The sequence below is a fragment of the Hypanus sabinus genome, chromosome 17 (assembly GCF_030144855.1).
Source record: "Hypanus sabinus isolate sHypSab1 chromosome 17, sHypSab1.hap1, whole genome shotgun sequence".
Lineage (NCBI taxonomy): Eukaryota > Metazoa > Chordata > Chondrichthyes > Myliobatiformes > Dasyatidae > Hypanus > Hypanus sabinus.
In genome coordinates, this window is record NC_082722.1 from 41,805,189 (window position 1) to 41,833,125 (window position 27,937).

General features: G+C 39.0%; 2 protein-coding genes across 5 annotated transcripts in view; one reads left to right on the plus strand and one right to left on the minus strand.

The window, feature by feature from the left end:
* Positions 1–27,937, minus strand: part of phkb (phosphorylase kinase, beta) — a 291,164-nt gene that overhangs the window by 81,396 nt on the left and 181,831 nt on the right. For all 4 annotated transcript variants that reach the window (XM_059992920.1, XM_059992921.1, XM_059992919.1 and 1 more), the window contains 2 exons: positions 9,103–9,158; positions 8,779–8,872 (listed from right to left, as the gene is read on the minus strand). In XM_059992920.1, the coding sequence (XP_059848903.1) occupies positions 8,779–8,872; positions 9,103–9,158 (150 nt within the window). The remainder of the gene's footprint in view (positions 1–8,778; positions 8,873–9,102; positions 9,159–27,937) is intronic.
* On the plus strand, positions 14,944–16,390 carry LOC132407189 (general transcription factor II-I repeat domain-containing protein 2-like). Its single transcript, XM_059993475.1, has 2 exons — positions 14,944–16,024; positions 16,110–16,390. The coding sequence occupies exon 1, from the start codon at positions 15,418–15,420 to the stop codon at positions 16,018–16,020; it is 603 nt and encodes a 200-aa protein (XP_059849458.1). The 5' UTR covers positions 14,944–15,417; the 3' UTR covers positions 16,021–16,024; positions 16,110–16,390.

The window sequence follows — 27,937 nt, forward strand, 5'->3', positions numbered from 1 at the left end:
ACCTGGGAGGCAACACACCACCCAGGTGTCCCATTCACGTCTACAGAATCTCCTGTCAGTTCCCCTCACTATCGCGTTCCCTATCACTACCACTCCCATCTTCTCTCTCTTTCCCTTCTGCACCACTGTCTGTAACCCAGTCACCGTGGTATTCTCCTGGGAGGTCATTCCCCCACAAAACTATCCAAAATGGTATACTTGTTTTTGAGGGGGATGGCCGCAGTGCTGCTCTGCTCTAACTGCCTATTTCCATTTCTCTTGACAGTCACCCAGCTACACGCCTCCCACAACTTTGGTGTGACTGCTTCCCTGTAACTTTGATCAATTATAACCTCACTCTCCCATACAAGCCGAAGGTCATCCAGTTGCTGCTCCAGATCCCTAACACGGTCTTCAAGGAGCTGCAGCCGGATGCACTTTACGCAGATATAGTTCCCCGGGAGACTCTGGGTCTCCCAAGACTCCAAGTTCTGGCACGAAGAACACACCACAGCCATTTAAATGGTACTGTAAGAGAGGGGAAAAGATAAAAAGGAAACTGTAACAGACGCTTTACACAGAGCCAACGCTTCCTCCGAGTCGAAGACTGGTTTGAGCCAAAGCCTGTCGCTTCTACTCTCACCATTGGCCTACTCCCGACAATGGCTGCACTGCTTATCCCTTCTGTACTTTTATTTAGTTCAGAGAGCTCTGTTGACGCTGCTGATAGGCTACGTACAATGGACAAACACCCTTGAGGTTCCCTTTTTAAATAACCACCGCCAACCTGCGAGAAATACCTCCTGGTAGAGCTCTGCTGATGCCACTGATGGGCCATGTACATTGACATATAAAGTCAGGACTTGATGACTAACTATGGAAATTTTGTTTTAAAACATTCTGTGTTATGCAAAACCAAAATTATACATTTCATTTAAATGTTATCATGCTACACGTGACTGCAATTTTTGAAAACTGGAAACAAATACAAAATCCCAGTTTTCACTCAAGACTACTTGGCAGATGTATTTCAGCATTAGAATTTTTGCATAGCAAGAAATCCATGGAATTATAAATCAATGAACCATCCAATATACACAATAAGGAAACTAAATTTAAACTGTTGCAATTACTGCAGACAAATAAAACACTTCAGAATTAATTACTGAGTATCTCTGATCTATAAAAGACTTTGGGCCAATGCTTAATTCATCAAGAACTTTATCTTGGACAGAGCTTATAACTGGCATGCTTAGAGAAACATTTCTGAGATTTGTGGCCTCATTTATGATTCTTAAAGGAGACACTAAAATGCTCAACATACTTCCTTTAAGCACTTAGCATGCATTCTTCAATAAATGGTGGTGTGGACCACCATTTCTCCACCGTCTCCATCTTCCCAAGCTGAATTTCCTACAACTCTGTTTTACTCAAATAGGTGAATCTGTCTTCAGGAAGACTGTAGAAAAATAAGCTGCTGACACACTGTATAAAATATGCAACTAAACTAATTTGGCTGAATTCAAAACTACAAGAAAATAAATGAACCTTCAATCTTGAGAGTTATATTTGAAGATGACCTTGTTGAAGTGGGTGAAGCTGAGGAAGATAATGACGCCTAACGGCAACTCCTTTGCTTGCATCTTCGGAAACAGCTCTACTTCTATCTTTGGTATCTCCTTTTTTTCCCTTTCAAGGTTCTTTTGAAGACCCTGACCTGCAGACACACGCTGACTCCGGTTCTTTGTGGAAATGGGATCAGCTCTCAGGGCTTCACGACCAGTCACGTTTTGGTATGCTAAAGACACAGTCTGGAAGACAAGCACACCTTCAGGGTGCCGGATTTTCATGGCTCTGGAGACGGGCTGATTTGAGGCCTGTGCTGATGTCTGATGTGTTGAGGCATACACGAAAGATCAAAAGCAGCAAACTGGCTGTTGTCTGTGTGCCCAGACACGAGTTCTTTGGGCACAGAGGTTGGAAAAAGCAACGCAAGACTTTTAACACCATAAATCAGCCAGTTGTTATGTCTCCCCTCTCGCTGTGAAACGGGGACATCTCTTTTTCCCTTATTAGGGAGAGAGCACGCCTGTGGTATGTGAAATTACTGGGTGAACGAGTAGTCTGTGAGGTACTGCAAGTCTGTCTTTATTGATGCTTTGCTGCACATTTGAGTGCTCGGTAGGGGGTGCTGGTGCTCTTCGGTTGGTGGGGAGGGGGAGTCATTGCTTTGCTGCTGCTTGTGTGTGGGAGTTGGAGGGGGGCTTTGGGGTTCTAATATTTAACTGTCACTCATTCTGGGGCACTCCTCTGTTGGGGATGTTTACGAAGACAAAGAATTTCAGGACGTATTCTGTATGCATTTCTCAGACAGTAAATGTACCTATTGAAAGAGTTCAGATTCAAAAATAAAATAACTATAAAGAAAATAATGGTTCTAAGCATGGACCGTCTAGCTCTTGTTATCTGCTTCCTGCTACTTCTGTGTCAGGGGCTAAAGAAGAACTGGACAAGAGAGAGGCCTTTGTATTATTACAAATCCTTGTGATATTTTCAGAAAATGGTGGCAAACAGTGTCAACATTACAAATATATGAAATATAATAAAGACTGGAATTTCTCTGCTTTAAAAAAGGATCGATAAAGTAGTTCTAATTTGTGCATGAAACAAAGATGATGTTTCATTCTAATATTGATTTTTGTTTGTATGCAGCCTTCAGCTCTGGCAGTTACTGGTTATGCAAACTGATTAATAGTAAAGACAGTGCAATCAGACATTTGGGACCTACAGTATAGTGTACTTCTTAACAAACAAAACTTAAGTATTAAACGATTTTCAGTTACAGAAAACTACTTCAAGTACAATGAATAAAACTAGGTAGGGCAACTGAGGTAAGTCAATTCAGTAAATTTTTCTTCACTACCAAATGTGAGGAACCTATCCCAGTCCAGTCAAGCACTAACCCAGATAGCATTGTATAAAATCTGAAACTATACCGAATGAAAACCAGTTTGACTAAATTCAAAACTGCAAGAAAATAAATGAATCATCAAACATACTCAGTGAATAATAGCTTACAACCAGTACTTCAGATTGAGCTGTCCCATAGGCAGTACGGACCTACCAGCAATGCCAACTTACTGATGTATAGTCAGCAGAAGTCACCCGAGGAGTAGACAATCATTAATTCCAGTAATGAATTCTCAAAGCTTCAGGTCAAATTTATGCTTATTACCATCTATAGCCTTCACTTCCTTCAAATCTATATTCCTCTAAGTTAATTACCACTGAGGGTAAAACAAAACAGAATATCCTTCACTTTAATAATACCATCAATTCAGTAATCCCACCAAAGTTGTTCCTTGACCACAGGTCATTGGCCAATTTGCACCGATCAATGCTGCACTATGTTTAAACGTTTTTTTTAGCATATTCTAAATCACCACTCACTCACTATACTAGCACTTATATTTTCAATTTAATAGGATTTGTATAACATTAAACATTTAATCATGCAGATAATTCAATGCCTCCAAAATAGAATGTGGAATTAAGTTCCAGTGATGGCGGCTCATTGGTTAGGGGGCACAAACTGTGGTGCAAAAGGGATTCCAAAATGGGGTGTTGCCTCCCTGGTGCCAGGGTCCTTGATGATACAGGGTGGCTGCAGAGCATTTTCAAAGGAGAGGAGTAGCTTCCAGAAGTTGTGCATATTGGCACAAATGACAAAGAGAAGTGAGGGTTGAGGTCCTACGGAGTGAACATAGGGAGCTAGGGAAGATGTTAAAAAGCAGGACCTTGATGGTCAACATGCTATTAAGGGTAAGAATAGCAGAATATGGCAAATTAATCTGTGGGTAGAAAACTGGTGAAGAAATCAGAGATGACAATCAGAATTAGATTTATTATCACTAATATATTTTGTGAAATTTGTCATTTTGCAGCAACAGTACAGAGCCATACATAAAAATACTATAAACTACAATAAGACATGAATATAAAAATAAATTCAATAAGTAGTGCAAAAAGCAAAGCATAAGTAGTGAGGGATATTGAGGCCCTGACCAGGAAAAAGGAGGAGTAATGGGTCAGATACAGGCAGCTGTTATCAACTGATTCTCCGCAGCAGTGTAAGAGATGCAGGAATGCATTCAAGAATCAGGCGAGCAGAAAGGTGTGGTGGAAATGGTTAAAACTAGTGTATGATGGGATACTTGACCATTCTGGAACAGCTGGATTTAAGACTGCTGATGCGAGTCAAGAATAACCTTGGATGATAAGTGCAGTACCAGGAATTCCAATAAACAATATACTAAGCCCTTGGAACCAGGAGGGAGAACGTGTCTGGAGGTAAATTATGAGTCCCGATAAAGGGAGCAAAGAAACTGTTAGACTTGCATTCAGAGGTAAATCATGAGTCCTGATAATAGGGAATCAGGCTCACGCTGGAAGATAATTGACATGTCTTTGAAATGATTGATCATGTACTGATGCTGAACAAAATTATGTGGAGTTTGTCTTGCTGTATAACCTAAGCATCAGAGCTCTGGTGGAGGTGAAGACTGCTGCAGACTCTGCATGATATCATGTTAATAAACTCTTAAAACGAAACTTGAACTCACTCTGGTGTTCTTAGTTAGTGTTTCCATAACAAAAGGTGTCATGAGTTAACTTCCGCAGAGAAGCTCAAGGAAAATCCAAAGAGATTTCATAAGGATGTTAAGGGAGAAAGACTAGCTACAAAGAGAATAGGACCATTCAAAGACCATCTTCATGAATAGTTCTCTGTTTCTACCATGGAGAAAAACATGAAACCTCTGAACTAAGAAAAGTAAATGGAGAAGTTGTGAAGATATACTGCATTATTGTAGATGAGCTGCTTGATACATAAAAAGCATGAAGGCTGACAATTGTTCAGGGCCTAACTAGGTATGTCCTAGAACATAGTGGGAGACTAGAGAAGAAATTGCAGGAGCCGTGGTTATGGTATTTGTGTCTTCATTAGACATGGGGAGGTGGTGTTAGACTGGAGGGTAACAAAGGAAAATCCTGGGAGCTCTGGGCTGCTAAGTCTCAATATTTATGGTAGGTAAGTTACTGGAGAGGATTCTGAGGGATAAGATTTGTGTACATCTAGAAAACAGGGGTTCATTAGAAGCAGTCAATAGGGCTTTGTGCATTGGAGATCATGTTTTATCAACTTGATTGAGCTTTGATGAGATGACCAAGAAGGCTGATGAGGGCAAGGTTGTAGATGTGGTTTATATGGACTTCAGTAAAGCCTTTGATAAGATTCCACAAGTAGGCTGCTCTGGAAGTTTTGATTGCAGGGAATTCAGGGAGATCTGGCTAACTGTAAACATATTTGCATACCATTAGTTTCTTCTGATATATAAAGTGCAAAAGCGAGGCAAGAGTAGATATTGCACTGCTGGAAGGCAGTAATGGGTTCCCTAAGGTTAATTTACAGGTTTAAACAGTAAGGATGTAAAAGTAAGGGTGTAATGTTGGGACTTTATAAAGCACTGATGAGGCCTCACTTGGAATACTGTGAGCATTTTTGGGCTCTTTATCTAAGAAAGGATGTACTGTCACTGGAGAAGGTTCAAAGGAGGTTCATAAAAATGATTCCAGGATTGAATGGCTTATCATATGGGGAACGTTTGATGGCTCTGATCCTTTGCTCCCTTGTATTCAGAAGAATGAGAGGTGACCTCATTGAAACCTGTTGAACATTGAAAGGCCTCAGTAGAATGGATGTGGACAGGATGTTTCCTATGGTGGGGGAGGCTAAGACCAGAGGACACAGCATCAAAATAGAGGGCCGTCATATTAGAATGGCGATGAGGAAAAATTTCTTTAGACAGAGAGTCGTGAATCTGTGGAATCTGTTGCCACAGATGGCTGTGGAGGGAAATCATTGGATATATTTAAGGTAGAAGTTGATAGATTCTTGATTAATCAGGGCATGAGGGGATACAGGAAGAAGACAGGAGATTGGGGCTGAGAAGGAAAATGGATTAGCCATTATGAAATGGCAGAGCAGCCCAATTCTACTCTTGCATTTTGTGGTCTATGGTCTTAATTCACATAATTACAAGGAAAATCAAATCTAGCTAGGACTTTCACAGTGCACATCAGGGCCCTGGGGAGTGTGGTAGAAGAGAGGGTTGTTGGGGTACTATAACAAGGTTCATTGAAGTCATGGATAACTTGGCTGGTGAAAGTGACATTTAGTGCACCTGCCTTCATAGATCAGAACATTGAATATAAACAGTGAGAGGTAATAGTGCAGGTAATTGTTTTTTGGACACAAAGTGTGGTACGTGTAAGGAACCGGCTGCCAAAAGAAGTGGTTGAGGCAAGTACAATAATAACTTCTAAAAGACAACTGGGCTAATAAGTGGTCTTGAAAGTTTTAGAAAGTCATCTGTCAAACATTGGCAAATAGGACTAATTTGGAGGTTGCACCTTGGACAGCATGGAACACATACCAAAGGGCTTGTTACCATGCTGTATAACTCTGATTCTATTCTATGACTCAATGAGTGGACAGCCAGTGTCTTTTACCCAGGGCAGAAATGACTATTAGGAGAGGGTATAATTTTAGGAAAGTACAGGGACATATCAGAGATAAGCATTTTTTACACAGTGAATAGTAGGTGCATGGATTAGGGGTAGAGATGGACACATTAGAAACATTTCAGAGACCTGTAGGTAGGCACTTGGATGAAACGAAAATAGAGTGAAGCGTTAGATTGATCTTCGAGTAGGTTAAATGGTCAGCGTAATATTGTGGGTCAAATAATCTGTAATGTGCTGTACTATGCTATATTGTATTCTAACTTCCGTTCCTATAAACAGAAAAATAAAGATAGCTACTGTAAATTCCAGTGTATAAGCCGAGAATTTGCCCTAAATTTTGGTCCTAAAATTAGGGTGTCAGCTTATACAGAGGGTGCTAACTTTGGAAAAACAAATACACCGAAGACAGGTCGTATTTATTGGCTGTTTTTGAGTCAAATTGTCAAACTGTCAAATTGACTCAAACTGTCAATAGTCAAAAGGTCAATGCATGAATTCTTTGGTTTGTTTAAACTCACATCTAGTGGCGGGATCACGGATATCAAACCACCGGAGATGACTGCAATGTCCATATTTTCAGCTTTCAGTGCTGCTTTTGTCTCACCTGACAAGTGCGCTTTGAACATGTCCCACACAAGTAGCCACTTTTCCTTTCTGACACCTTCGGGACGTCGACACCACACTTCTTTAAACCACTTCAAGCAACCCACTTTGACCATCCCGCAGTGTTCTTGAATGTAAACAACACCCCGCAATCTTTGTTTTTTGTCTCAACACAAGATCACGTCTATTCATAAATCGGGTGCACCAGCTTCGCGTAGTTTTGAAATTTTCACTGACCTCACGGTGTTTTTCATCCCATTTCAACGCTTGAACTCTAATCATTTCTCTGGTAACAATGTATCCAGATGATCGCTGGTGATTCACCCACTCTAAAATGGTTTCTTCCAGTTCTGGCCACTGGCATGTTTTCCCGCAGTTTGCACATTTCGTCTTTGGCATTTCCCTCAGCGTGTCCTCTGCCTTTCTCCACTCTCTCTCATTTACACTAAACTTCTTAGCAGCTTCAGAATTATTCGTTCCTTTAGCAAAATCAACAACCTTCAGCTTGAAGCCAGCATCATATTGTATTTGTTTTAATCTTTTGTACATGGTGGTCGCAAACTCAATACTGAGTACACATACTGATTCCGCCACCCAGTATTATGTCTTAACGAGATTACGATGGTTTCACGGGGGTTACATTTCAGAGGATTCTTTTCCATTGGAAACCTAATCCAAAATTTCTCTCCTTGATTTATTTAATAAGAATTAACCTATAACGCTCTACAATCCGTAGGCCTTTTTTCTTAACAGGTGCTGGTTCACAAAATTTCCAGGGTCCGGATCCAGCAAAGCTGAGTACCGACATGTGAGATCTTGCGATCTTTTCTGGTTAAATCAAAAACCTCTACAAAAGAGGTCAGCTTATACAAAGGTAACATGAAAAAGTCACTTCTTTAACCTTGAAAATGTGAGGTCGGCTTATACTCCAGAATATACAGTATCTTCTCTTCAGGATTTAAGTATTTTGGTCCAGGATAATATCTTTTCATCCTCCAATTCAGTACAACATTTCTTTTGCCTTGAGGGACAGGCCTAAATTAAGTCCTTAATTCACTTGTAAGGAAAAGTATACACATACTTTGAGATGCTCACTTTATACATAAGACATCATAACAAACAGAATTGTCTAATGTAATGACCATTTATAATTGAGTTAGATTTTATTCATTCTATAATTTTATACATCACAACATTTAGGCAAATCTTTCTAAGGGAAAAAACTCTGACATGTAAATTAATTTTACAATGTTGTGACTACATTTTTTCATGCAGGTGATCATACTGCTCATTGGCATTCAAGGCAGAAAGATGAAACACTAACACATATATTGGGGAATAATAGGTCAGACATTTGAAATGATAGGACTATTTGTTGTAATCAACTTTCTATGAAACTGAGAAGCTGTTATTGCAGCACAATTTCTGTTCAGTCCAAGGACTGCAGCCATTTATCACAATACTTAGTTTATAAGCACAACGTTGGTTGCATAGCAATGTAATCATATGCTATTTACAAAGCATTAACTGAGGATTCTCAGTGAAGTATTTCTGTCTAATAGCTACAAACACTTTGACTGCAACATGCAAAGAGCAGATACTACCATTTACCTTCACAAGCTCCTGTTGAGGCCATATTTGGATGGGCTCCACCTGCTGAGGTGTCTGTGTTTGTATTCCGTATGTGTTGAGAAATACTTGAAGGCTACAAACAGAGCATGATAACTTTCATAATAATGTAACACATAGTAATGAAAACCTTGTAAAATTCATAACTGATTTATCAATACAGGTTATTAATGCCTATGGGCACAATTTATAACTAAATTAGTATTCTCAGTGTGGTAGTTGTATAATCATTTGGCTAAAGAACGAACAAATATAGATAAGGCAGAGGCTTATAATAGCCTATCTCATGGGCTATGCATTACATACCGCTGGCTTTCAGCAATCAGGGACACATGAACAACCACATCATTTTCTGAAAGACCCTGAAAGGCAATAATAGTAAATAAATATCATGCATCAAGCAAATAATAAAATTATTATACTAACTTAGAAACAGAAGCAGAAAAGTAAAAAGGAACAACATATATTGATTACTCTGCCGCTTTAGTGCTGACAGAGCATTGCAAAACTGTAGCTAAAATTTATTAATCTAGCACCATCCATAGGGGTTTATTGTCAATGTTATTTTGTGTGATGCACAACCTGGTGTTTGGTGACATACATTCTCCTATGCTATCAACAGAATGTCATTTCAAAGCTCTGAACGTAATGGTGCAAAGCATAAACCATTTGTGATACACTGTATATTATTAACCAGTTTATTTCCGTAGTCGTAAACACAAAGCCACGGGATTACAGTACATTGAAAATGCCTTATAGTGAAGATATATTGCTGTAATTGGTTGCCTGAAAATACAACATTTTACTGGATTATTTACTTTAGCAAGATAGCACGAAGTACGCCTTTGTAGCTCTTTGAGCCACACCGCCTCAACAAACCCGATTAACCATAACCTGACCATGGGACAATTTACAATGATCATTTAACCTATCTTTAGACAGTGGGAAAAAATCAAAGGACTCAGAGAAAACACACGCACTCCACAGGGAGAACGTGCAGAGACTCCTTACAGAATGGTGTCGGAATTGAACTCCGAACTCCAGAATGCTCTGAGCAATTTTATGCTGCCAATAGAGAAAATAGCACTTTAAATTATTTTTGAACTGTTTACTGTAAAAACTATGTTGGGAACCTCTTGTTAGATCCTTCAAATCCAAACACTGTATTTCCAAAAAGAAAAGTATTGTAAATTTCTGTCATGTTTATACTTATAATCTTGGCTAATTAAGTTTTAATTGCCCTGATTATGTATGACATATTTTTGTTTCAGTTAAATACCGTAAAATGAAAAGCAAAACCTCAGGTGGAAGTTTAGAAATGGCATATTCATGTAAATTCTCTCTTACATCTCTTTGAATTGTATTCAAATAATTCAGTATCCTTGAAAATAACAAATAGATTCACAGACTCTACGTGAACATCTATGACTAAACTTGCTGAAAGACTTTAAATTACCAAGGTCATTTCTCAGTAATAACTGAGTCAAAATCCCAAACTCCTCCTCACCAGCACAGAGAGAGTAGTTCAAGAATGCTGCTCCACAAGGGGAATTAAGATTGGGGTTTGTTAATAACATCTGCATCATGAATTAAAACATAAGGAGAATGTCTTGCATAATTATAAAAGCTGAGTGAGAAATCCAAAACTGTTATATTGTATACTCTCTAAGCACATCAAAAATAAAACAGGATAATATAAATATAACAGGCGATCTTTGATTTACTGTTCATGTTATACTTATACCAGCTTAATTAACATTCCTCCTTTGCATACTGCAATACTCAAAAATACAACTGCAGATGCTGTGGATCAAAGAATATGTACACAACGCTGGAAGAATTCAGCAGGTCAGGCAGCATCCGTGAGAAAAGAGTAGTCAATGTTTCTCATGGATGCTGCCTGACCTGCTGAGTCCTTCCAGCGTTGTGTACGTATTCTCTCATACTGCAATACTAATTCCTGAACTATATACAGTGCCTGAAAAAACATTCACCCCCTTGGAAGTTTTCATGCTTTCTTGTTTCATAACGTTGAATCACAGAGGCTTTTTGGACACTGATCAACAGAAATAATTTTGTGTCAAAGTGAAAATAGATCTCTACAAAGGGACCTAAATTAAATACAAATATAAAACACAAAAAAAAGATTGCATAAGTATTCACTACCTTTAATATGACACATCAAATCATCACTGGTGCAGTCAATTAGCTTTCAAAGGCACATCATTAGTTAAATGGAGATCACTGCTGTGCAGTCAAGGTGCTTCAATTGATTATAGTAAAAATACACCTGTATCTGGAAGGTCCAACTGATGGCGAGTCTGTATCCTGGCAAAAACTACACCCTGAAGACAAAAGAACACTTCAAGCAACTCTGCGAAAAAGTTATTGAAAGCACAAGTCAGGAGATGGATAATTGAACATTTCCAAGTCACTGAATATCTCTTGTGTCATGGTCCGGATCGGTTCCCCTTTAAATTTGGTTAGGTTGCATTATGATCCGGACCACTAACTCTTTGTTCCCTTCTAATTCTGTTTCACGTGTCCCTTGAGCTTGGCAATTAAGGTGATCTACTCTTGACCCAAACCGGCAGCTTATAAGCCCCTGGCTTGAGCCGTTCGGGGCAAGAATGTTAACCAGCCTTGGCAAGTCGCTGTCGCTACCACAAGCCGGAGTTATCCAGCCCGCATCGGAGTACCAGCAATTCGACTTCCTTCGCCAGAGTGGGTCTGGGCAAGGTCAATCTGCCAGGGGTGAGTTGAAGGCGGAGTCCTGGCTCGACGTTCATGCCCATTCATACCCCTCGAAGAAGAGTCCCGGCTCGTTGCCTGAGTGGAAGGCAGAGTCCTGGCTCGATGTTCTTGCCCTGCGTTCGCGTCAGTCCCCTTGAAGAAGAGTCCCGGCTCGATGCCGGTCCTGTGTTTTGGTATCCACGTTTCTGGCTGCGGTGAATCAAGGTCCTAGTCTCCTATTCCAGGGTCCACGTTCCCAGCTGCGGCGATCCATGGATCCCAGTCTCCAAGTCCAAGGGCCATGGCGGTCCCAGTCCCCAGGGTCCCAGTCATGGCCACGACAATCCATGTTCCCACTGTCTAAGTCCAAGGGCCGTGGCTGTCCAGGTTGCCACTGTCCAAGTCCAAGGTCCGTGGCTGTCCATGTTCCCGCTGTCCAAGTCATGGCCGCGGCGATGCCAGTTCCCTGTTTCCAAGTCCCAGGTCCACGGCGATCCAAGTCCCTAGTACCCTAGTCCGAGGTTTGTGTTCCTCTTTGTTCTCCTTGATTTCCCAATTTTCTGTGTAGTGAGTAATAAACGCTATTTTATTGAAAGACATGTTTGTGTCCTGCTTGTGGGTCCTGTCCTAGCACCTGTGTCCCCACCTTGTGACCTCTTGGGGTACAGTTAAATTAATCATCAAGAAATGGAAAGAATGTAACACCGCTACAAATTTGCCTAGAGAAGGCTATCCTTTTTCTTTCTTTTTCCATCTTTTTATTATCATTATTAATAACAACAAAATAAAATTGGTACAGATAATGGGATTACAAACGTACATATTTCAACTAACTATAAAAGAATACAAAAACAATGATTACAGTATAAATGAGTATTCCCACATCATAAATGATACAATATACAAATAAACAAGGCAAACCTAGGTATATCATAATATAGAATAAAAAAAAGAAAAAAGAAAAAGAAAACAAAAAAATTATTATGCAAAAAAACTAATCTAAAATCTAATAACTACTAGAAGAAAAAAAAACAGAAAAAGAAAAAAAAAGAAAAAAAAGGGCTGTTTATAATATCTCACAAAAATACAAAATCATCAGTGTCGTCAACACTGATCATATATGAAAACATATATGAAAACAAAATTGGAAAATCAAATAGGCTTGGAACAGGGTCATATTACATCATATGAAAATATTGAATAAATGGTCTCCATATCTTTTCAAATTTAGTAGAAGTGTCAAATACACCATTTCTAATTTTTTCTAAATTCAAACATAACATAGTTTGAGAAAACCAATGAAATACAGTAGGAGGATTAATTTCTTTCCAATTCAACAAAATAGATCTTCTACCCATTAGTGTAAGAAATGCAATCATTCGACAAGCAGAAGAAGATAAATGAAGTGAGTCCATCATTGGTAAACCAAAGATTGCGGAAATTGGATGGGGTTGTAAATCAATGTTCAATACCACAGAGATAATATCAAAAATATCTTTCCAATATTTTTTCAAAAGTGGACATGACCAGAACGTATGAGTTAAAGACGCTATTTCAGATTGACATCTATCACAAATAGGATTTACATAGGAATAAAAATGAGCCAATTTATCCTTGGACATATGTGCCCTGTGCACAACCTTAAACTGTATTAGTGAATGTTTGGCACATATAGATGATGTATTAACTAATTGAAGAATTTTATCCCAATTCTCAATAGGAATAATAAGCTTAAGCTCTCTTTCCCAATCATTTTTTGTCTTATAATGGGGCTCTGAACGTATCTTCATAATTATATTATAAAGTTCTGATATAAGCCCTTTCTGAAACTGGTTTAGTTCAAACAAATTTTCCAAAATGCCTGAAGACACAAAATTTGGAAAAGTAGGAAGTACAGTATTTAAAAAATTCCTAATCTGTAAATATCTAAAAAAATGAAATCTAGGCAAATTATATTTATTAGATAATTGCTCAAAAGATATAAAACAATTATCCAAAAATAAATCAGAAAATCGTAGTAATCCTTTAGTCTTCCAAGCCAAATAAGCTTGGTCTATAATTGAAGGGTGGAAAAAACAATTGGATACAATAGGAATATTTAAAACAAACTGAGTCAACCCAAAAAATTTCCAAAATTGAAACCATATACGTAAAGTATGTTTAACTATCGGTTTGTCAATTTGTTTCGGCAATTTAGAAAGAGCAAAAGGAAGAGAAGTCCCTAAAATAGAACCCAGTGCAAATCCTGGTAGTGATTTAATTTCCAGGTTCACCCAATGAGGGCTAAAAGATCCATCCCAATCTTTCAAACAACAGATCAAATATCTGATATTAACTGCCCAATAATAAAATCTAAAATTAGGCAATGCTAATCCACCGTCCTTCTTTGCCTTCTGTAAGTATATTTTACCTAACCTGGGATTTTTATTCTGCCATATATATGAGGAAATTTTTGAATCAACATTAGTAAAAAAAGATTTCAGAATAAAAATTGGTACCGCTTGAAAAATATATAAAAACTTGGGTAAAATAACCATCTTAATAGTGTTAATCTGACCTATCAGAGATAAAGATAATGGTGACCACTTAGTAAACAAGCATTTAATCTGATCAATTAAGGGTACAAAATTAACCCTAAATAAGTCTTTATAGTTTTTTGTGATTTTAATCCCTAAGTAAATAAAAGAGTCATTAACTAATTTAAAAGATAAATTTCCATAAATTGGGACCTGTCTATTTAAAGGAAACAATTCACTCTTATTAAGATTTAATTTATACCCAGAAAAATCACGAAGTTGAGCCAACAATGATAAAACTACAGGAATGGATTTCTCAGGATTAGAAATAAATAATAATAAATCATCTGCATACAAAGATAACTTATGAGTATCTGTCCCACGATTAATACCAAGAATATCCTGTGATTCTCTGATAGCAATTGCCAAGGGTTCTAAAGCAATATCAAATAATCGTGGACTAAGAGGACAACCTTGTCTAGTGCCCCGAAATAAACGAAAAAAGGGAGATCTTTGATTGTTCGTAAACGCCGAGGCTACTGGGGTATGATATATCAGTTTAATCCAGGAAATGAATGTTGGACTAAAATTAAACTTCTCCAACATATTAATAAGTATGGCCATTCAACTCTGTCAAATGCTTTCTCCGCATCTAATGAAATAACACATTCTGAAATGTTATGTGATGGAGTATACACAATATTCAATAACCTCCTGACATTGAAAAAAGAATAGCGATTTTTAATAAAACCGGTTTGATCTTCCGAGATAATTTGGGGTATTACCTTCTCCAACCTGGATGCAAGTAACTTGGAAAAAATCTTGGAATCTACATTCAATAAGGATATTGGTCTATAGCGGGGGTCGGCAACCTGCGGCTCCCGAGCCATTTGTGGCTCTTTCACCTCTGTGCTGCGGCTCCCTGTGGCTTTGGGAAATAATTGGTCAGTATTTAATTAAAATGTATTTTATGTTAGTTTGTTAGCTTTTGAAATGTAATTATGGTGATCTTGTACAACCTAAGTGTAGCGACACATTTCCTGCCACATCATAAAACGGCTCACAATTAGCCAGCATTCCGGCTAAGGGAGATAGCCTACGGGGGTTTGTGAGTACGCGTCTTTTGCAGCATCTGCGTCCATGGGGGCTGGGTTGAGGGAAGCTGAAAAGCAAGGCTGTTTAGTTCGAATAAAGCTATCTTTGACTGCAGTTTACTGACACCGCTACAACGTGTTTTTATCGCTGGCTGTCCAGACGGAAGGTGCTGAAACGCTTTGTCGCGTGTCTGGAAGAAGTGAAAACTTTCCTGGGCAGCAAAGGGCTCACCTTTCCTGAGCTGGAACAGCCAGAGTGGCTGGAAAAGCTACACTTCATGGTAGACATGACAGCGCACCTGAACACGCTGAACACAGCTCTTCAGGGGAAAGGACGTACAGCCCTGCACATGTTGGAGGATGTTTTGGCATTCGAGCGCAAGTTGACAGTGCTTGCCAGAGATTTACAGAAAGGCACTTTGTCTCACTTCCCCAATTTGAGAGAGTTCAAACAAGGTCACGACATGATAATTTCGGAGTATTTACATTCTGCAATCATCGCAATGCAAACATCGTTTGGGAAACGCTTCTGTGAGTTCAGAGAGGAAAAAAACACATTATCCTTCCCGGTCACTCCCTTAAGCATCGATCCTTCCCTACTGAATACGACTGCATTGGCAGGTGTGAGTCAACCTGATCTTGAGATGGAACTGGCCGACATAGCCGACAAAGACATATGGGTGTCCAAGTTTAGACGCTTGACAGCAGACCTTGAAGATGTTGCCCGTCAGAAGGCCGTTCTTGCTCAGAAACACAAATGGAGTGATATTGAAAACCTCACAGATGACAGCTTGCGATCCTGTGTAAAGATGAAGGTGACATCATACAGCCCTGATGTGCAGATGCTGTGCGCTGAGGTCCAGGAGCAGAAATCCCATTAACCAAGTATGATAAATATTTTAATTGCCTATTATTTTACTTATATTCATATTTTTTCATTGTTCAGTGAAATAGTCCTTTCATTTTTCAGGATGACAGCTGGCTGACGTTATTTTTGGTTTGCTGCTGGCGGAAAATTTAAGTTCGGCGTTTTTCATAAATACAAGAAGGACTCAAATAGACATTGAATATTTTACTTAAAAGTAACTTTCAACCCAACGTCTTTTTTTCGGAGTTCAAAATGTTTTTGTTGCATGCAGAAATGTAATTTCGTTTTCTCTGCAGGAGTTCATCAATTTCATAAATGCAACACATTATAGTTTGTTTATACATAGCATAAAGGCAAAAAAAACGTTGTATGCAGTGTTATTTCATTTTAAATGTCAAACGGGTTTTGCGGCTCCCAGTGTTTTCTTTTCTGTGGGAAACGGGTCCAAGTGGCTCTTTCAGTGGTAAAGGTTGCTGACCCCTGGTCTATAGGATGCACAGTCAGTATGGTCTTTATCGTTCTTCAATATTAAAGAAATGGAAGCTCTATAAAAAGATTGTGGCAAATTGCCCAATCTAATTGCTTCTTCAAAAACCCTATATAACCAAGGAGAAAGAGTAGCAGAAAAACATTTGAAAAATTCTGCTGTATACCCATCCGGACCAGGTGCTTTCCCAGAATTCATGGAGGAAATAACCCCTTTGATTTCTGCATCGGTCATATGAGTTTCCAATATTGAAAGATCATCTGGTGATAATTTTGGGAAATTCAATTTCCCAAGAAAATCACACATGGTGCCACAATCCTGAGGAAATTCAGAATGATACAGGGAGGTATAAAAATCTTGAAATGATTTATTTATCTCATCATGGTTAACTGTCATATCCCCATTTTGCTGACGGATCTTAGTAGTTTGACGTTTAACCAAAGCATTCTTCAATTGACTAAATTGACTAAACTAAAGCAGTTTACCCGATTTATCACTATGTATATAAAAATCAGATCTGGATTTCATTAGTTGATTTTCAATCGAAGATGTAAGTAATAAACTATATTCTGTTTGAAGTTCAACCCTTTGCTTGTAAAGCTCCTTACTAGGAGTGATCGAATATTTCTTGTCAGTCTCTTTAATTTTATCAACCAATAAAAGAGCTTCCTTCTTTATGCGTTTTCTCAGACCAACAGAGTAAGCGATAATCTGTCCACGTATATATGCTTTAAAAGTATCCCAAAGTGTTCCGTAAGAAATATCTTCCGTGGAATTGGTTGAAAAGAAGAAATCGTTCTGTTCATTCATAAATTTAATAAAGTCCGGATCTTGCAATAAGGTAGAATCAAATCGCTATTGTTTAGCATTAGGAACTGTATCCGTAAATTTAATAGAAAGTTTTAATGGAGCATGGTCAGAAATAGCTATAATATCATAATAACAAACATTGACCGAAGGAATCAAACAAGAGTCAATAAAAAAATAATCAATTCTCGAATAAGAATGCTAAACATGTGAAAAAATGAAAACTCTTTGTCCTTAGGATGCCGAAATCTCCAAATATCAAAAACTCCATTATCAGTCAAGGAAGAGTTAATACAAGTGGCCGACTTATTGGGTAAAGTCTGAGTAGATATAGATTTGTCCATCAGAGGATTTAAACAACAATTAAAATCACCACCCATTATTAACTTATATTCATTTAGATTAGGTAGAGAAGTAAATAAGGACTTAAAAAAATCAGGACAATCCACATTTGGAGCATAAACATTAACCATAACAACCTTTTTATTAAAAAGTAAGCCCGTAATTAACAAAAGTCTACCATTTGGATCCGAAAGGATATCATGTTGAACAAATGCAATAGAGGAGTCAATAAAAATTGAAACTTCCTTTACTTTAGCATTCGATTTCGAATGGTACTGTTGACCACTCCAAAACCTAAAAAAGCGATAATTGTCCTCCTTCCTCACATGAGTTTCTTGTACAAAAATAATATGAACATTAAGTCTTTGGAATACTTTGAAAATCTTCTTTTGTTTAATCGGATGGTTTAACCCATTAGTATTCCAAGAAACACAATTAATGGTCTGAGCCATATTTCTAAAATCAACTCTTTGGTATAAAAAGGGTTAACCAAATTATAAACTCATGCACCCGGAAGAGGAACAAAAATAAAGAGCGGACCCGGAAGTGACGACATCGCGGACACACTTGTAGTTCAAAATCAGCCCAAATGAAAAAACTAAAAAAAACTGGTAAAAGAAACATAGAATTAGAAAAAAGACCACCCACCTCCCACCCAAGAAGAGAGAGAAAAAAAAACCACAGCCAAAAATAGGCTGGGAAAAGGGAAGGATGAAACTAACTCTACCCCCATATGAGCAGAAGACCACTCCATATATAAAGGATATATTAAAAAAATCCACCCAAACTCTAAAAAAAATTATTATCACTATACTAAAACCAAACTTCTTAATATAATTGGTAGTAAAAAAAAACGAGATTATAATCACTAGAAACTTATAAATCGGGTTAAAACCCAAACATTCCAAAAAATATTTAAACTGTGATAAGCAATGCATTATAGGAAGAAGACGAAAGAAAAAAAAACTCCATCTTAAAAAAAACACCAAAAATGTTTAAAAAAAACCATCTTAGTAAAAAAAAATTCACCTTCAAAGGGTTAAAAATACGCCTTTGAAGGAATAATAATAATAGCCAGCGATATAGTATACTGGTTAAAGTAAGTAAAACAAAAAGATTGATATGTCAAAAGAAACCTTTAACTAGAGTATAAAGTATAGAGTAAACCTACACCAATAGCCAGAAACAAAATCTGGTTTTAGGAATCAAAAACCATCTTATACGATCAAAATCACATTTATTAGACATGAATGTCCGTAGCAATAGGGAAGTTCTCCTTCAGAAAGCTTCTCGCATCAGAAATAGAAGTGAAAACCCATCATTGAGCATTCGGCGGCGAGATTCTGAGCTTCGCAGGGTATAAGAGCGCAGGTTTTAGATTTTTCTCATAACATTCAGACATCAGCGGTTTAAGAAGAAGCCTTGCCTTCATTACTTCAGGACTAAGATCTTCTACTAAACAAAAATTGTGATCCTGAAATTTGACCATTCCTACACGCCGAGCCACACGAATAAGTTGCTCTTTAACATGTACGTAATGAAATCGGACAATTACAACCAAGGGTTTAGCTGAAGCACTCGGTGATCGACGCATAATTCTATGAGCGCGATCGAGTAACGGGGGACTATCTGGAAATACAGACGGGAACGCATCCTTCAAAAGTTGAGCAAAGTACTTCATGTGGTCGCCTTGTTCAATACCTTCCGGAAGACCAAGTATACGTAAGTTCTGTCTTTTGGACCGATTTTCAAAGTCGACACTCTTGGCTTTAAGTGTTTCCACCTGTTTAATGGTCGAAAGTAAGTCCTGTTGCAATTTTTCAATTATCAAATCTCGTTTCCGAGCGTCTTCTTGCAGAGATGCGATAAGAACTTGCTGCTGGTTAATTACTGAATCCATCTTATCCATATAATCTTGAAAAGCCTTTATACCTTGTTTAAAAATTTGTCATTGTTCTTCAAATTTTTGATCTAAAACCTCCAATAACAATTCATAAGTTAATTCAGTGTGTTGCAGATGAACTTGCTTTTTTCCATTACCGTTCGGGTTCCGCCCAGGTTCTCGTCCTTTAGATCTAAGAGCCATTTCTGAGTACATATCTTCAAAAATTCACAATAAGCTCTTAACGATAAGTCCAAGAAAATAGCAAGAATCTTTTGGTGTAGGTAAAAATAAGTTGAATAAGGGTGATCAAAGGTTAAAAAAAGTAAAGGTTATGGAGCGAATCTAAAACAGTACTCACTCCATGAGCGTCTCCTGCTGACCTCCAGGCTGTCCTCAAAAACTGAGTGACCGTGCAAGAAGGAAGCTGGTGAGGGAGGCCACCAAGAGACCTATGACAACTCTGGAGGAGTTACAAGCGTCAGTGGCTGAGATGGGAGAGACTGAGCATACCCAACTGTTGCCCGAGTGCTTCATCAGCCACAGCTTTATGGGAGAGCAACAAAGAGAAAGCTACTGTTGAACAAAACTCACATGAAATTTTGGCTAGAGTTTGCTGGAAGGTATGTGAGAGACTGAAGTCAGCTGGAAGAAGGTTCTATGGTCTGATGAAACCCAAAATTGAGATTTTTGACCATCAGACTAAACAATATGTTTGGCATAACTCCAAAATAAGCAAATCATCAAAAACACACCATCCCCACCATGAAGCATGGTGGTGGCTATATCATGCTGTGGGGATGCTTCACTGCAGCAGGCCCTGGAGGGCTTGTGAAGGTAGAGGGTAAAATGAATGCTGCAAAATACAGGGAAATCCTGATGCAGTCTGCAAGAGAATTGTGACTTCTGAGAACTGTTTTCCAGCAAGACAATGACCCCAAGCATAAACCCGAAGCTATACAGGAATGGCTTAAAAACAACAAACTTAATGTCCTGGAGTGGCCAAGTCAGAGTCCAAACTTCAATCCAATTGAGAGTTTATGGTCGGACTTGGAAAGGGCTGTTCACTCACAATCCACATGCTATCTGACAGAGCTTGAGCAGTTTTGTAAAGAAGAATGGGAAAAATTGCAGTGTCCAGATGTGCAAAGCTGATAGAGACCTATCCACACAGACTCAAGGCTGTAATTGCTGCCAAAGCTGCATCTACTAAATACCGACTTTGCAATAAATTATTTTATGTTTAACAATTGTAACTAACAGTTGACCTCTCGGGTCAAGACCCTTTATCAGGTCTGGGAAGGAAGGATGCAGAAGCTAACATAAGAAAGTGGTGGGAGGAGTAGGTGTTCAAGCTGGCAGGTGGCAGGTGAGAGCAGGTGAGGGGGGAAAGTGTTGGGTGGGGGGAATAGAGTAAAAACTGGGAGGTGATAGGTAGAACAATTAAAGGGTTGAAGAAGCAGTCTGATAAGAGAGAACAGTGGACTATGGAAGTAAGACGACAAGAAGGGGCATCAAAGGGAGGTTATGGACAGGTGAGGAGAAACAGTGAGAGGGGAACCAGAACTGGGAATGGAATAAGAGAGAAAGAGGAAGGGAAGAGAAATTACTGGAAGTTAGGGAAATCGATGTTCATGCCATCAGGTTAGTGGCTACCTTGATGGAATACCAGGTGTTGCTTCCTCACCCTGAGTGTGCCTTCATTGTTGCAGGTTTTGGGGCCATGGACTGACATGTCAGAAAGGAAATGGGAAGTCAAACTGAAATAGGTGGCTATCAGAAAATCCTGCCTTCTGTGGCAGATGAAGCAAAGGTGCTTGACCAAGCGGTCCCCAATCCACATCAGGTCTCACCATTAAAGAGGAGCTCACGCTCAAAACACGAGATTGCTAAATGATTCTGCCAGACTGACACACGAAGTGTCACCTGACTTGGAGGATTGTTTGGGGCTGAGAATAGTAGTGAGGGAAGAGGTGTAGGAGCACGTTTAGCACTTGTCAAACTTGCAGGGATAAGTGGCAGGAGGGAGATCAGCAGCAAAAGACGTGGACAAGGGAGTTACGTAGAGAACAACCTTTACTGAAAGTGGAGAATTAGAGGGCAGGGAAAGAAAGGTTAAGTAGCAGAGTCCATTATAGATGGTGGAAATTACAGAGAATGAGATGCTCCATATGGAGGCTCATGGGGTGATTGGTAAGGACAAAGAGAACCTTATCCCTATTATGGTGGTGAAAGGATGGGGCGAGGGCAGATATGCAAGAAATGGAGGAGATTCAGGGGATAGAAGGGGAAACCCCATTCATTGAAAAAAGAAAGAGGACATTTCAGAAGTTCTAGGATGGAAAGCCTCATCCTGAGAACAGATGCAGCAGAGACGGAGGAACTGAGAAAAAGGAATAAAATTTTTACAAGTGACAGGTTGGGAAGAGGTACAAGTCAAGGTGACTGTGAGAGTCAGTAGATTTGTAAAATGTATCAGTAGATAGTCTGTCTCCAGAGGTAGAGTCAAAGAAAACAAGAAAGGGGACAGAGGTATCAGAGATGGAGCAAGTCAATTTAAGGGCAGAGTGGAAATCAGAGGCAAAGTTGATTATATTGACAAGCTCAGCATGGGTATTTGAATCAGCCCTGATGCAGTCATCAATGTAGAGTACATAGTAAGAGATGGGAAGTGTTAGTAGCATTGGCTTGGAATGTAGACTAACGTAAAGGCAGATATAACTGGGTCTTATAGTTGAGGACCAACTTGGGTTTGGAGAAAGTGGGAGGAGCTGAAATGATATTAAGTATTTTTTCTATTTTTATGTGAGCAACAAAGTTCAAAGTAAATTTATTATCAAAGTACATGTATGTCACCACATACAACCCTGAGATTCATTTTTTTGTGGGTATAAGAAACACAATGGAATCAATGAAAGACCATACCAAACGGGCTAGACAGACAACCATATGCAAAAGAAATGTTGGTAGCTGAAGATTTTATTATGAGAATGAAACTCAGACTAAACATTCTTTTATGCACTTGAGCCAAGTTTCAAATCATAAAATAGTTATTTTCATTTACATCAATAAACTCTTACTTCTAAAAAAGGTTCTGAGAAGTGCAATATGAATTATTAATATAGAATGTTGAGAACTTAGGACTATAAGACCATAAGACATAGGAGCAGAAATAGGCCATTTGGCCCATCAAGTCTGCTCCACCATTCAATCATGGCTGATCCTTTTCTCCCCTCCTCAGCCCCATTCCCCAGTCATCGTCCTATAACCTTTCATGCTGCGTCCAATCAAGAACCCATCAAACTCTGCCTTAAATACACCCAACGACCTGGCTTCTCCAGCCACCTATGGTAACAAATTCCACGAAGTCACCACTCTCTGGCAAAAGAAATTTCTCCATATCTCTGTCTTAAATGTATGCCCCTCTATCCTGAGGCTGTGCCTTCTTGTCCTAGACTCCCCCACCATGGGAAACATCCTTTCCATATCTACTCTGTCTAGGCCTTTCAACATTCAAAAAGTTTCAATGAGATCCACCCCCCTCATCCATCTAAATTCCAGCGAGTACAGACCCAGAGCTATCAAACGTTCCTCATATGGTAATCCTTTAATTCCCAGAATCATCCTTGTGAATCTCCTCTGATTTCTCTCCAATGCCAGCTCATCTTTTCTTAGATGAGGAGCCCAAAACTGTTAACATTACTCAAAATGAAGTCTCACAAGTGCCTTATAAAGCCTCAGAATCACATCCCTGCTCTTGTGTTAATTTTTTTTATTTAAATCTTGTACTTGATTTACAGGTTTTATCTCTGGTAAAGAAGGCAAATGCAATGTCGACACTTATTTCAAGGGGAATAGAATATAAAAGCAAGGACATAATGCTGAGCCTTTATAAGACACTAGTCAGGCCACACTTAGAGTACTGTCAAGAGTGTTGGGCCGCTTATCTCAGAAAGGATGTGTTGTCATTTGAGGGAGGCCAGAGCTTTGGCAGCTTTGGGCCTGTACTCACGGGAATTTAGAAGAATGTGGGGAGTGGTGCAATCTCATTGAAACCTACTGAATGTTGAAAGGACTAGATAGGGTGGATGTGGAGAGAATATTTCCTATGGTGGGGGTAACCAGAATTAGAGGACACAGCCTCAAAATTGAGGGGCGACCCTTTAGAACAAAGTTAAGGAGGATTTTTTTAGCCAGAGAGTAATAAATCTGTGGAATGCTCTGCCACAGACTCAGTGGAGGTCAAGTCCATGCGTACATTTAAGGTAAATGTTGATCGTTTCCTGATCGGTCAGGGTATCAAAGGAAATAGAAAGAAGGCAGACATATGGGGTTTAGTGGAATGTGGGATCAGCCATAACGGAATGGCAGAGCAGTCTCGATGGGTTGAATAGCCAGATTCTGCTCCAATGTCTTATGGTCTTATGGCATTCTAGACCTCTTGAAATGAATACTAGCACTGCATTTGCCTTCCTCACCACTGACTCTATTTGCAAGAATACCTTTAAGGTCTTCTGCACAAGGACTCCTAAGTACTTCTGCATTTCAGATTTTTGGATTTTCTCCCTGTTAAGAAAATGTCTGCAAATTTATTTCTACTACCAAAGTACATGACCATGCATTTACAACATTGTATTCCTTTTGCCACTTTCTTGCCTATTCTCCTAATCTGTCTAAGTCCTTCGCAGCCTACTTGTTTCCCCAACACTAGCTGCCCCTCCATCAATCTTCGTATCATCTGCAAACTTGGCAACAAAGCCATCTACTCGATCATCCAAATCATTGATATACAGCATAAAAAGAAGCGGTCCCAACACCTATCCCTGTGGAACACCACTCGTCTCTGGCAGCCAACCAAAAAAGGATCCTTTTATTCCCACTCGTTGCCTCCTACCAATCAGCCAATGCTCTAACCATACCAGTAACTTTCTTGTAATACCATGAGCTCTTAACTTGGTAAGCAGCCTCATGTGTGGCAACTCGTCAAAGGCCTTCTGAAAGTCCAAATATACAATATCCACTGCAACCCCCTTTATCTATTCTACTTGTAATCTCCTCAAAGAATTCCAGTAGGTTTGTCAGGCAATATTTTCCCTTAAGGAAACCACGCAGACTTTGTCCTACCTTGTTCTGTGTCACCAAGTACTCCATCACCTCATCCTTAACAATTGACTCCAACATCTTCCCAACCACTGAGGTCAGGCTAACTTGTCTATAACTTTCTTGCTCCTGCCTTCCTTCTTTCTAAAAGAGTGGAGTGACATTTGCAATTCTTCAGTCCTCTGGCACCATGCCAGAGTCCAATGATTTTTTTGAAAGATCATTACTAATGCCTCCACAATTTCTACCGCTACCTCGTTTAGAACCCTAGGGTGAAGTTCATCTATCCATTTTGATATTGTTCGTTAGCTTCCTTTCACACTTCATCTTTTTCCCTCCTAATGATTGTTTTAGTTGCTTTCTGTAGGTTTTAGAAGTTTTAAAATTTTTGCTCTGATGTATGTCCTCTCTTTTGCTTTTACAATAGCTTTGACTTCCCTTGTCAGTCATGGTTGTACTATTTTGCCATTTGAATATTTCTTCATTTTTGGACTACATCTATCCTGCACCTTCCTCATTTTTCCCAGAAACTCATGCCACTGCTGCTCTGCTGTCGTCCCTGCCAGCATCTTCTTCCATTTTACTTTGGTCAGCTCCTCTCTCATACCACTGTAATTTCCTTTGCTCCTTTATTTCCTTTACTGCTTCATCAGACTACTTTCTGCCGATCAAATTGCAAGTTGAACTCAATCACATTGTGATCACTGCCTCCAAAGGGTTCTTTTACTTTAGGCTCTCCAATCACTTCCAGTTCATTACATAACATCCAATCCAGTATAGCCGATCCCCTAGTAGACTAAATGACAAATTGTTCTAAAAAGCCATCTTGTAGGCATTCGATAAACTCACTCTCTTGAAATCCATTACCAACCTGATTTTCCCAATCGACCTGCATGTTGAAATCTCCCATGACTATCATATCCTATTGACACACCTTTTCTATTTCCCGTTGTAATCTGTGGTGCACATCCCAGCTATTGTTGCAGGCCTGCATATAACTGCCATTAGGATCCTTTTACCCTTGCACTTCCTTAACTGAACTCACAAGGACCATTCATATGCTGCAGTCAAAAAGATTCTAGGACATCAAAAATTCTATTCTCTCCCTAAAAATATCTCAGAAATGTGGATTAGGAATATGGATATGTCAAATAGATTTCTGGAATTCTGTTTGATCTCATTTTCCATTCACAGAACTGGCAGATAAAACGGATCATCCTTTGCTATTTCTAGATCCTCAAGTGTGATGCCACTATCAGAATTATTTTTCCCTTCACAATTGAAATAGAGGTTTCCCCTGCTATCCGAAGGCAGAGCGTTCCTATGAAACTGTTTGTAAGCCGAAATGTCATAAAGTGAAGAAGCAATTACCGTTAATTTATATGGGAAAAATTTTTGAGCGTTTCCAGACCTAAAAAATCACATCAAATAACACATAAAACCTAAAATAACACGAACATATAGTAAAAGCAGGAATGATATGATACACAGCCTATATAAAGTAGAAATATTGTATGTACGTTGTAGTTTCGCTTATTAGAATTGAGAAGACAGCGAGCCAAAATCAATTTGGAGAAAAAAAATCATGTACATGCATGCGCAAGTACACACATATGCACGTACACACATGTGCACACAACTGCCTGCACAAGGCTTCATGGTCATGACAGTCTTTCTCGGGGTAAACACACGCATAAAGCAGGCGTCTTTTTTTCGTAAAAGCGAGAAACCTCTTTGGTTAGCGAAATCAGGTACGATGTAGGTCTTTCGTAACAGTGAGCTGTCATAAAGCAAACATTCGAAAAACAGAGGGCCACCTGTAGCATCAAAATCCACCAAACACACTTCCTCACTCAATTTCATTAAGTACAAATATCATCCTATTTCTTCTCTTCCTAATATCTGTATTCCTAACACCCTTTCTAGGTGAAATGTTGAGCCTCTTGCACTCCTTCAATTCGTATACTGCATTTGCTGCTCAAGGTCATCTTTACCAGAGCGCACAGCCAAAACAAAAATAACATACTGCTTAAATACTGGAAAAAACATGCCTCTGTAATACCAATTCATAAATTTAAAGTAAATTATTCTGCAGAAACAGGAAACAATGTCTGCCCTTCTTTAAAGTATATTTCTCTGCTTCAAAAATATGTTAATTGTATTCAAAAATTTCTTCATGTTATGAGAAATTGACAATGCCTACAGCTTCCTCTCTTCTACCATTACATCTAAGAACAGTCCATGAACATTAATTACCACGTTCTTTTGTATTCTTTATGCATTAGCTTTTAAAAAATATTTCTTAATGTAATTTATAGAAATGTTTATGTACTACCGCAAATCATAAATCTCACAACATACAGTATGTCAGTGATAATAATTCTGATTCTGATTCTGACATGGGATTGAGAGTTGCAGTGGAGCACAAAATAACATAAGTTCCATCACGTAAAGGGAATACTTCATTCAGAATTAACCGTAAGTAAATTAAGATAATAAAATCTACATTGGGTGCACCATGTACCAGTCCACAGCAACACATCAAAATGTAGGAAGAACTCAGCAGGCCAGGTGGCATATAAGACATTGGAACAGAATTAGGCCATTCAGCCCATCAAGTCTGTTCTGTCAATCCACCATGGCTGATCTCAGATCCCACTCAACCATATACACCCGCCTTCTCGCCATATCCTTTGTTGCACTGACCAATCAGGAAACTATCACTTCCACCTGAAATATACTAATAGACTTGGCCTCCACCACAGTCTGTGGCAGAGCATTCCACAGATTCACTACTCTCTGGCTAAAAATGTCTCCCTTACCTTTGTTCTAAAAGGTTGCCCCTCAACTTTGAGGCTGTGCCTTTGAGCTCTGGATACCCCCACCACAGAAAACATTCTCTACACATCCACCCTGTCTAGTCCTTTCAACATTCGGCAGGTTTCAATGAGATTCCCCCGCATTCTTCTGAATTCCAGTGAGTACAGGCCCAAAGCTGTGAAACACTCCTCATATGTTAACCTCTTCATTCCCGGAATCACCCTCATGAACCTCCTTTGGATTCTCTCCAATGGTAACACATCCTTTTTGAGATATGGGGCCCAAAGCTGTTGATAATACTCCAAGTGCAGCCTTACTTGGAGTAAGGAAAGGAATATTCTTTTATTTCTTTCCAAAGGTGTTGCCTGACCTGTTGAGATCTTTCAGGATTTTGTATGTTTCTCTGGATTTCCAACATCAGTAAAATCTCATGTTTATGTATCAGCCTATTTTGTTTTAAAGAGTTGAATTTAGTGAGGCATCCAAGTGAAG

What these genes read in the sequence shown, in the direction of transcription:
- LOC132407189 (XM_059993475.1), top strand. Translation starts at nt 15,418, where the DNA reads ATGGTAGACATGACAGCGCACCTGAACACGCTGAACACAGCTCTTCAG.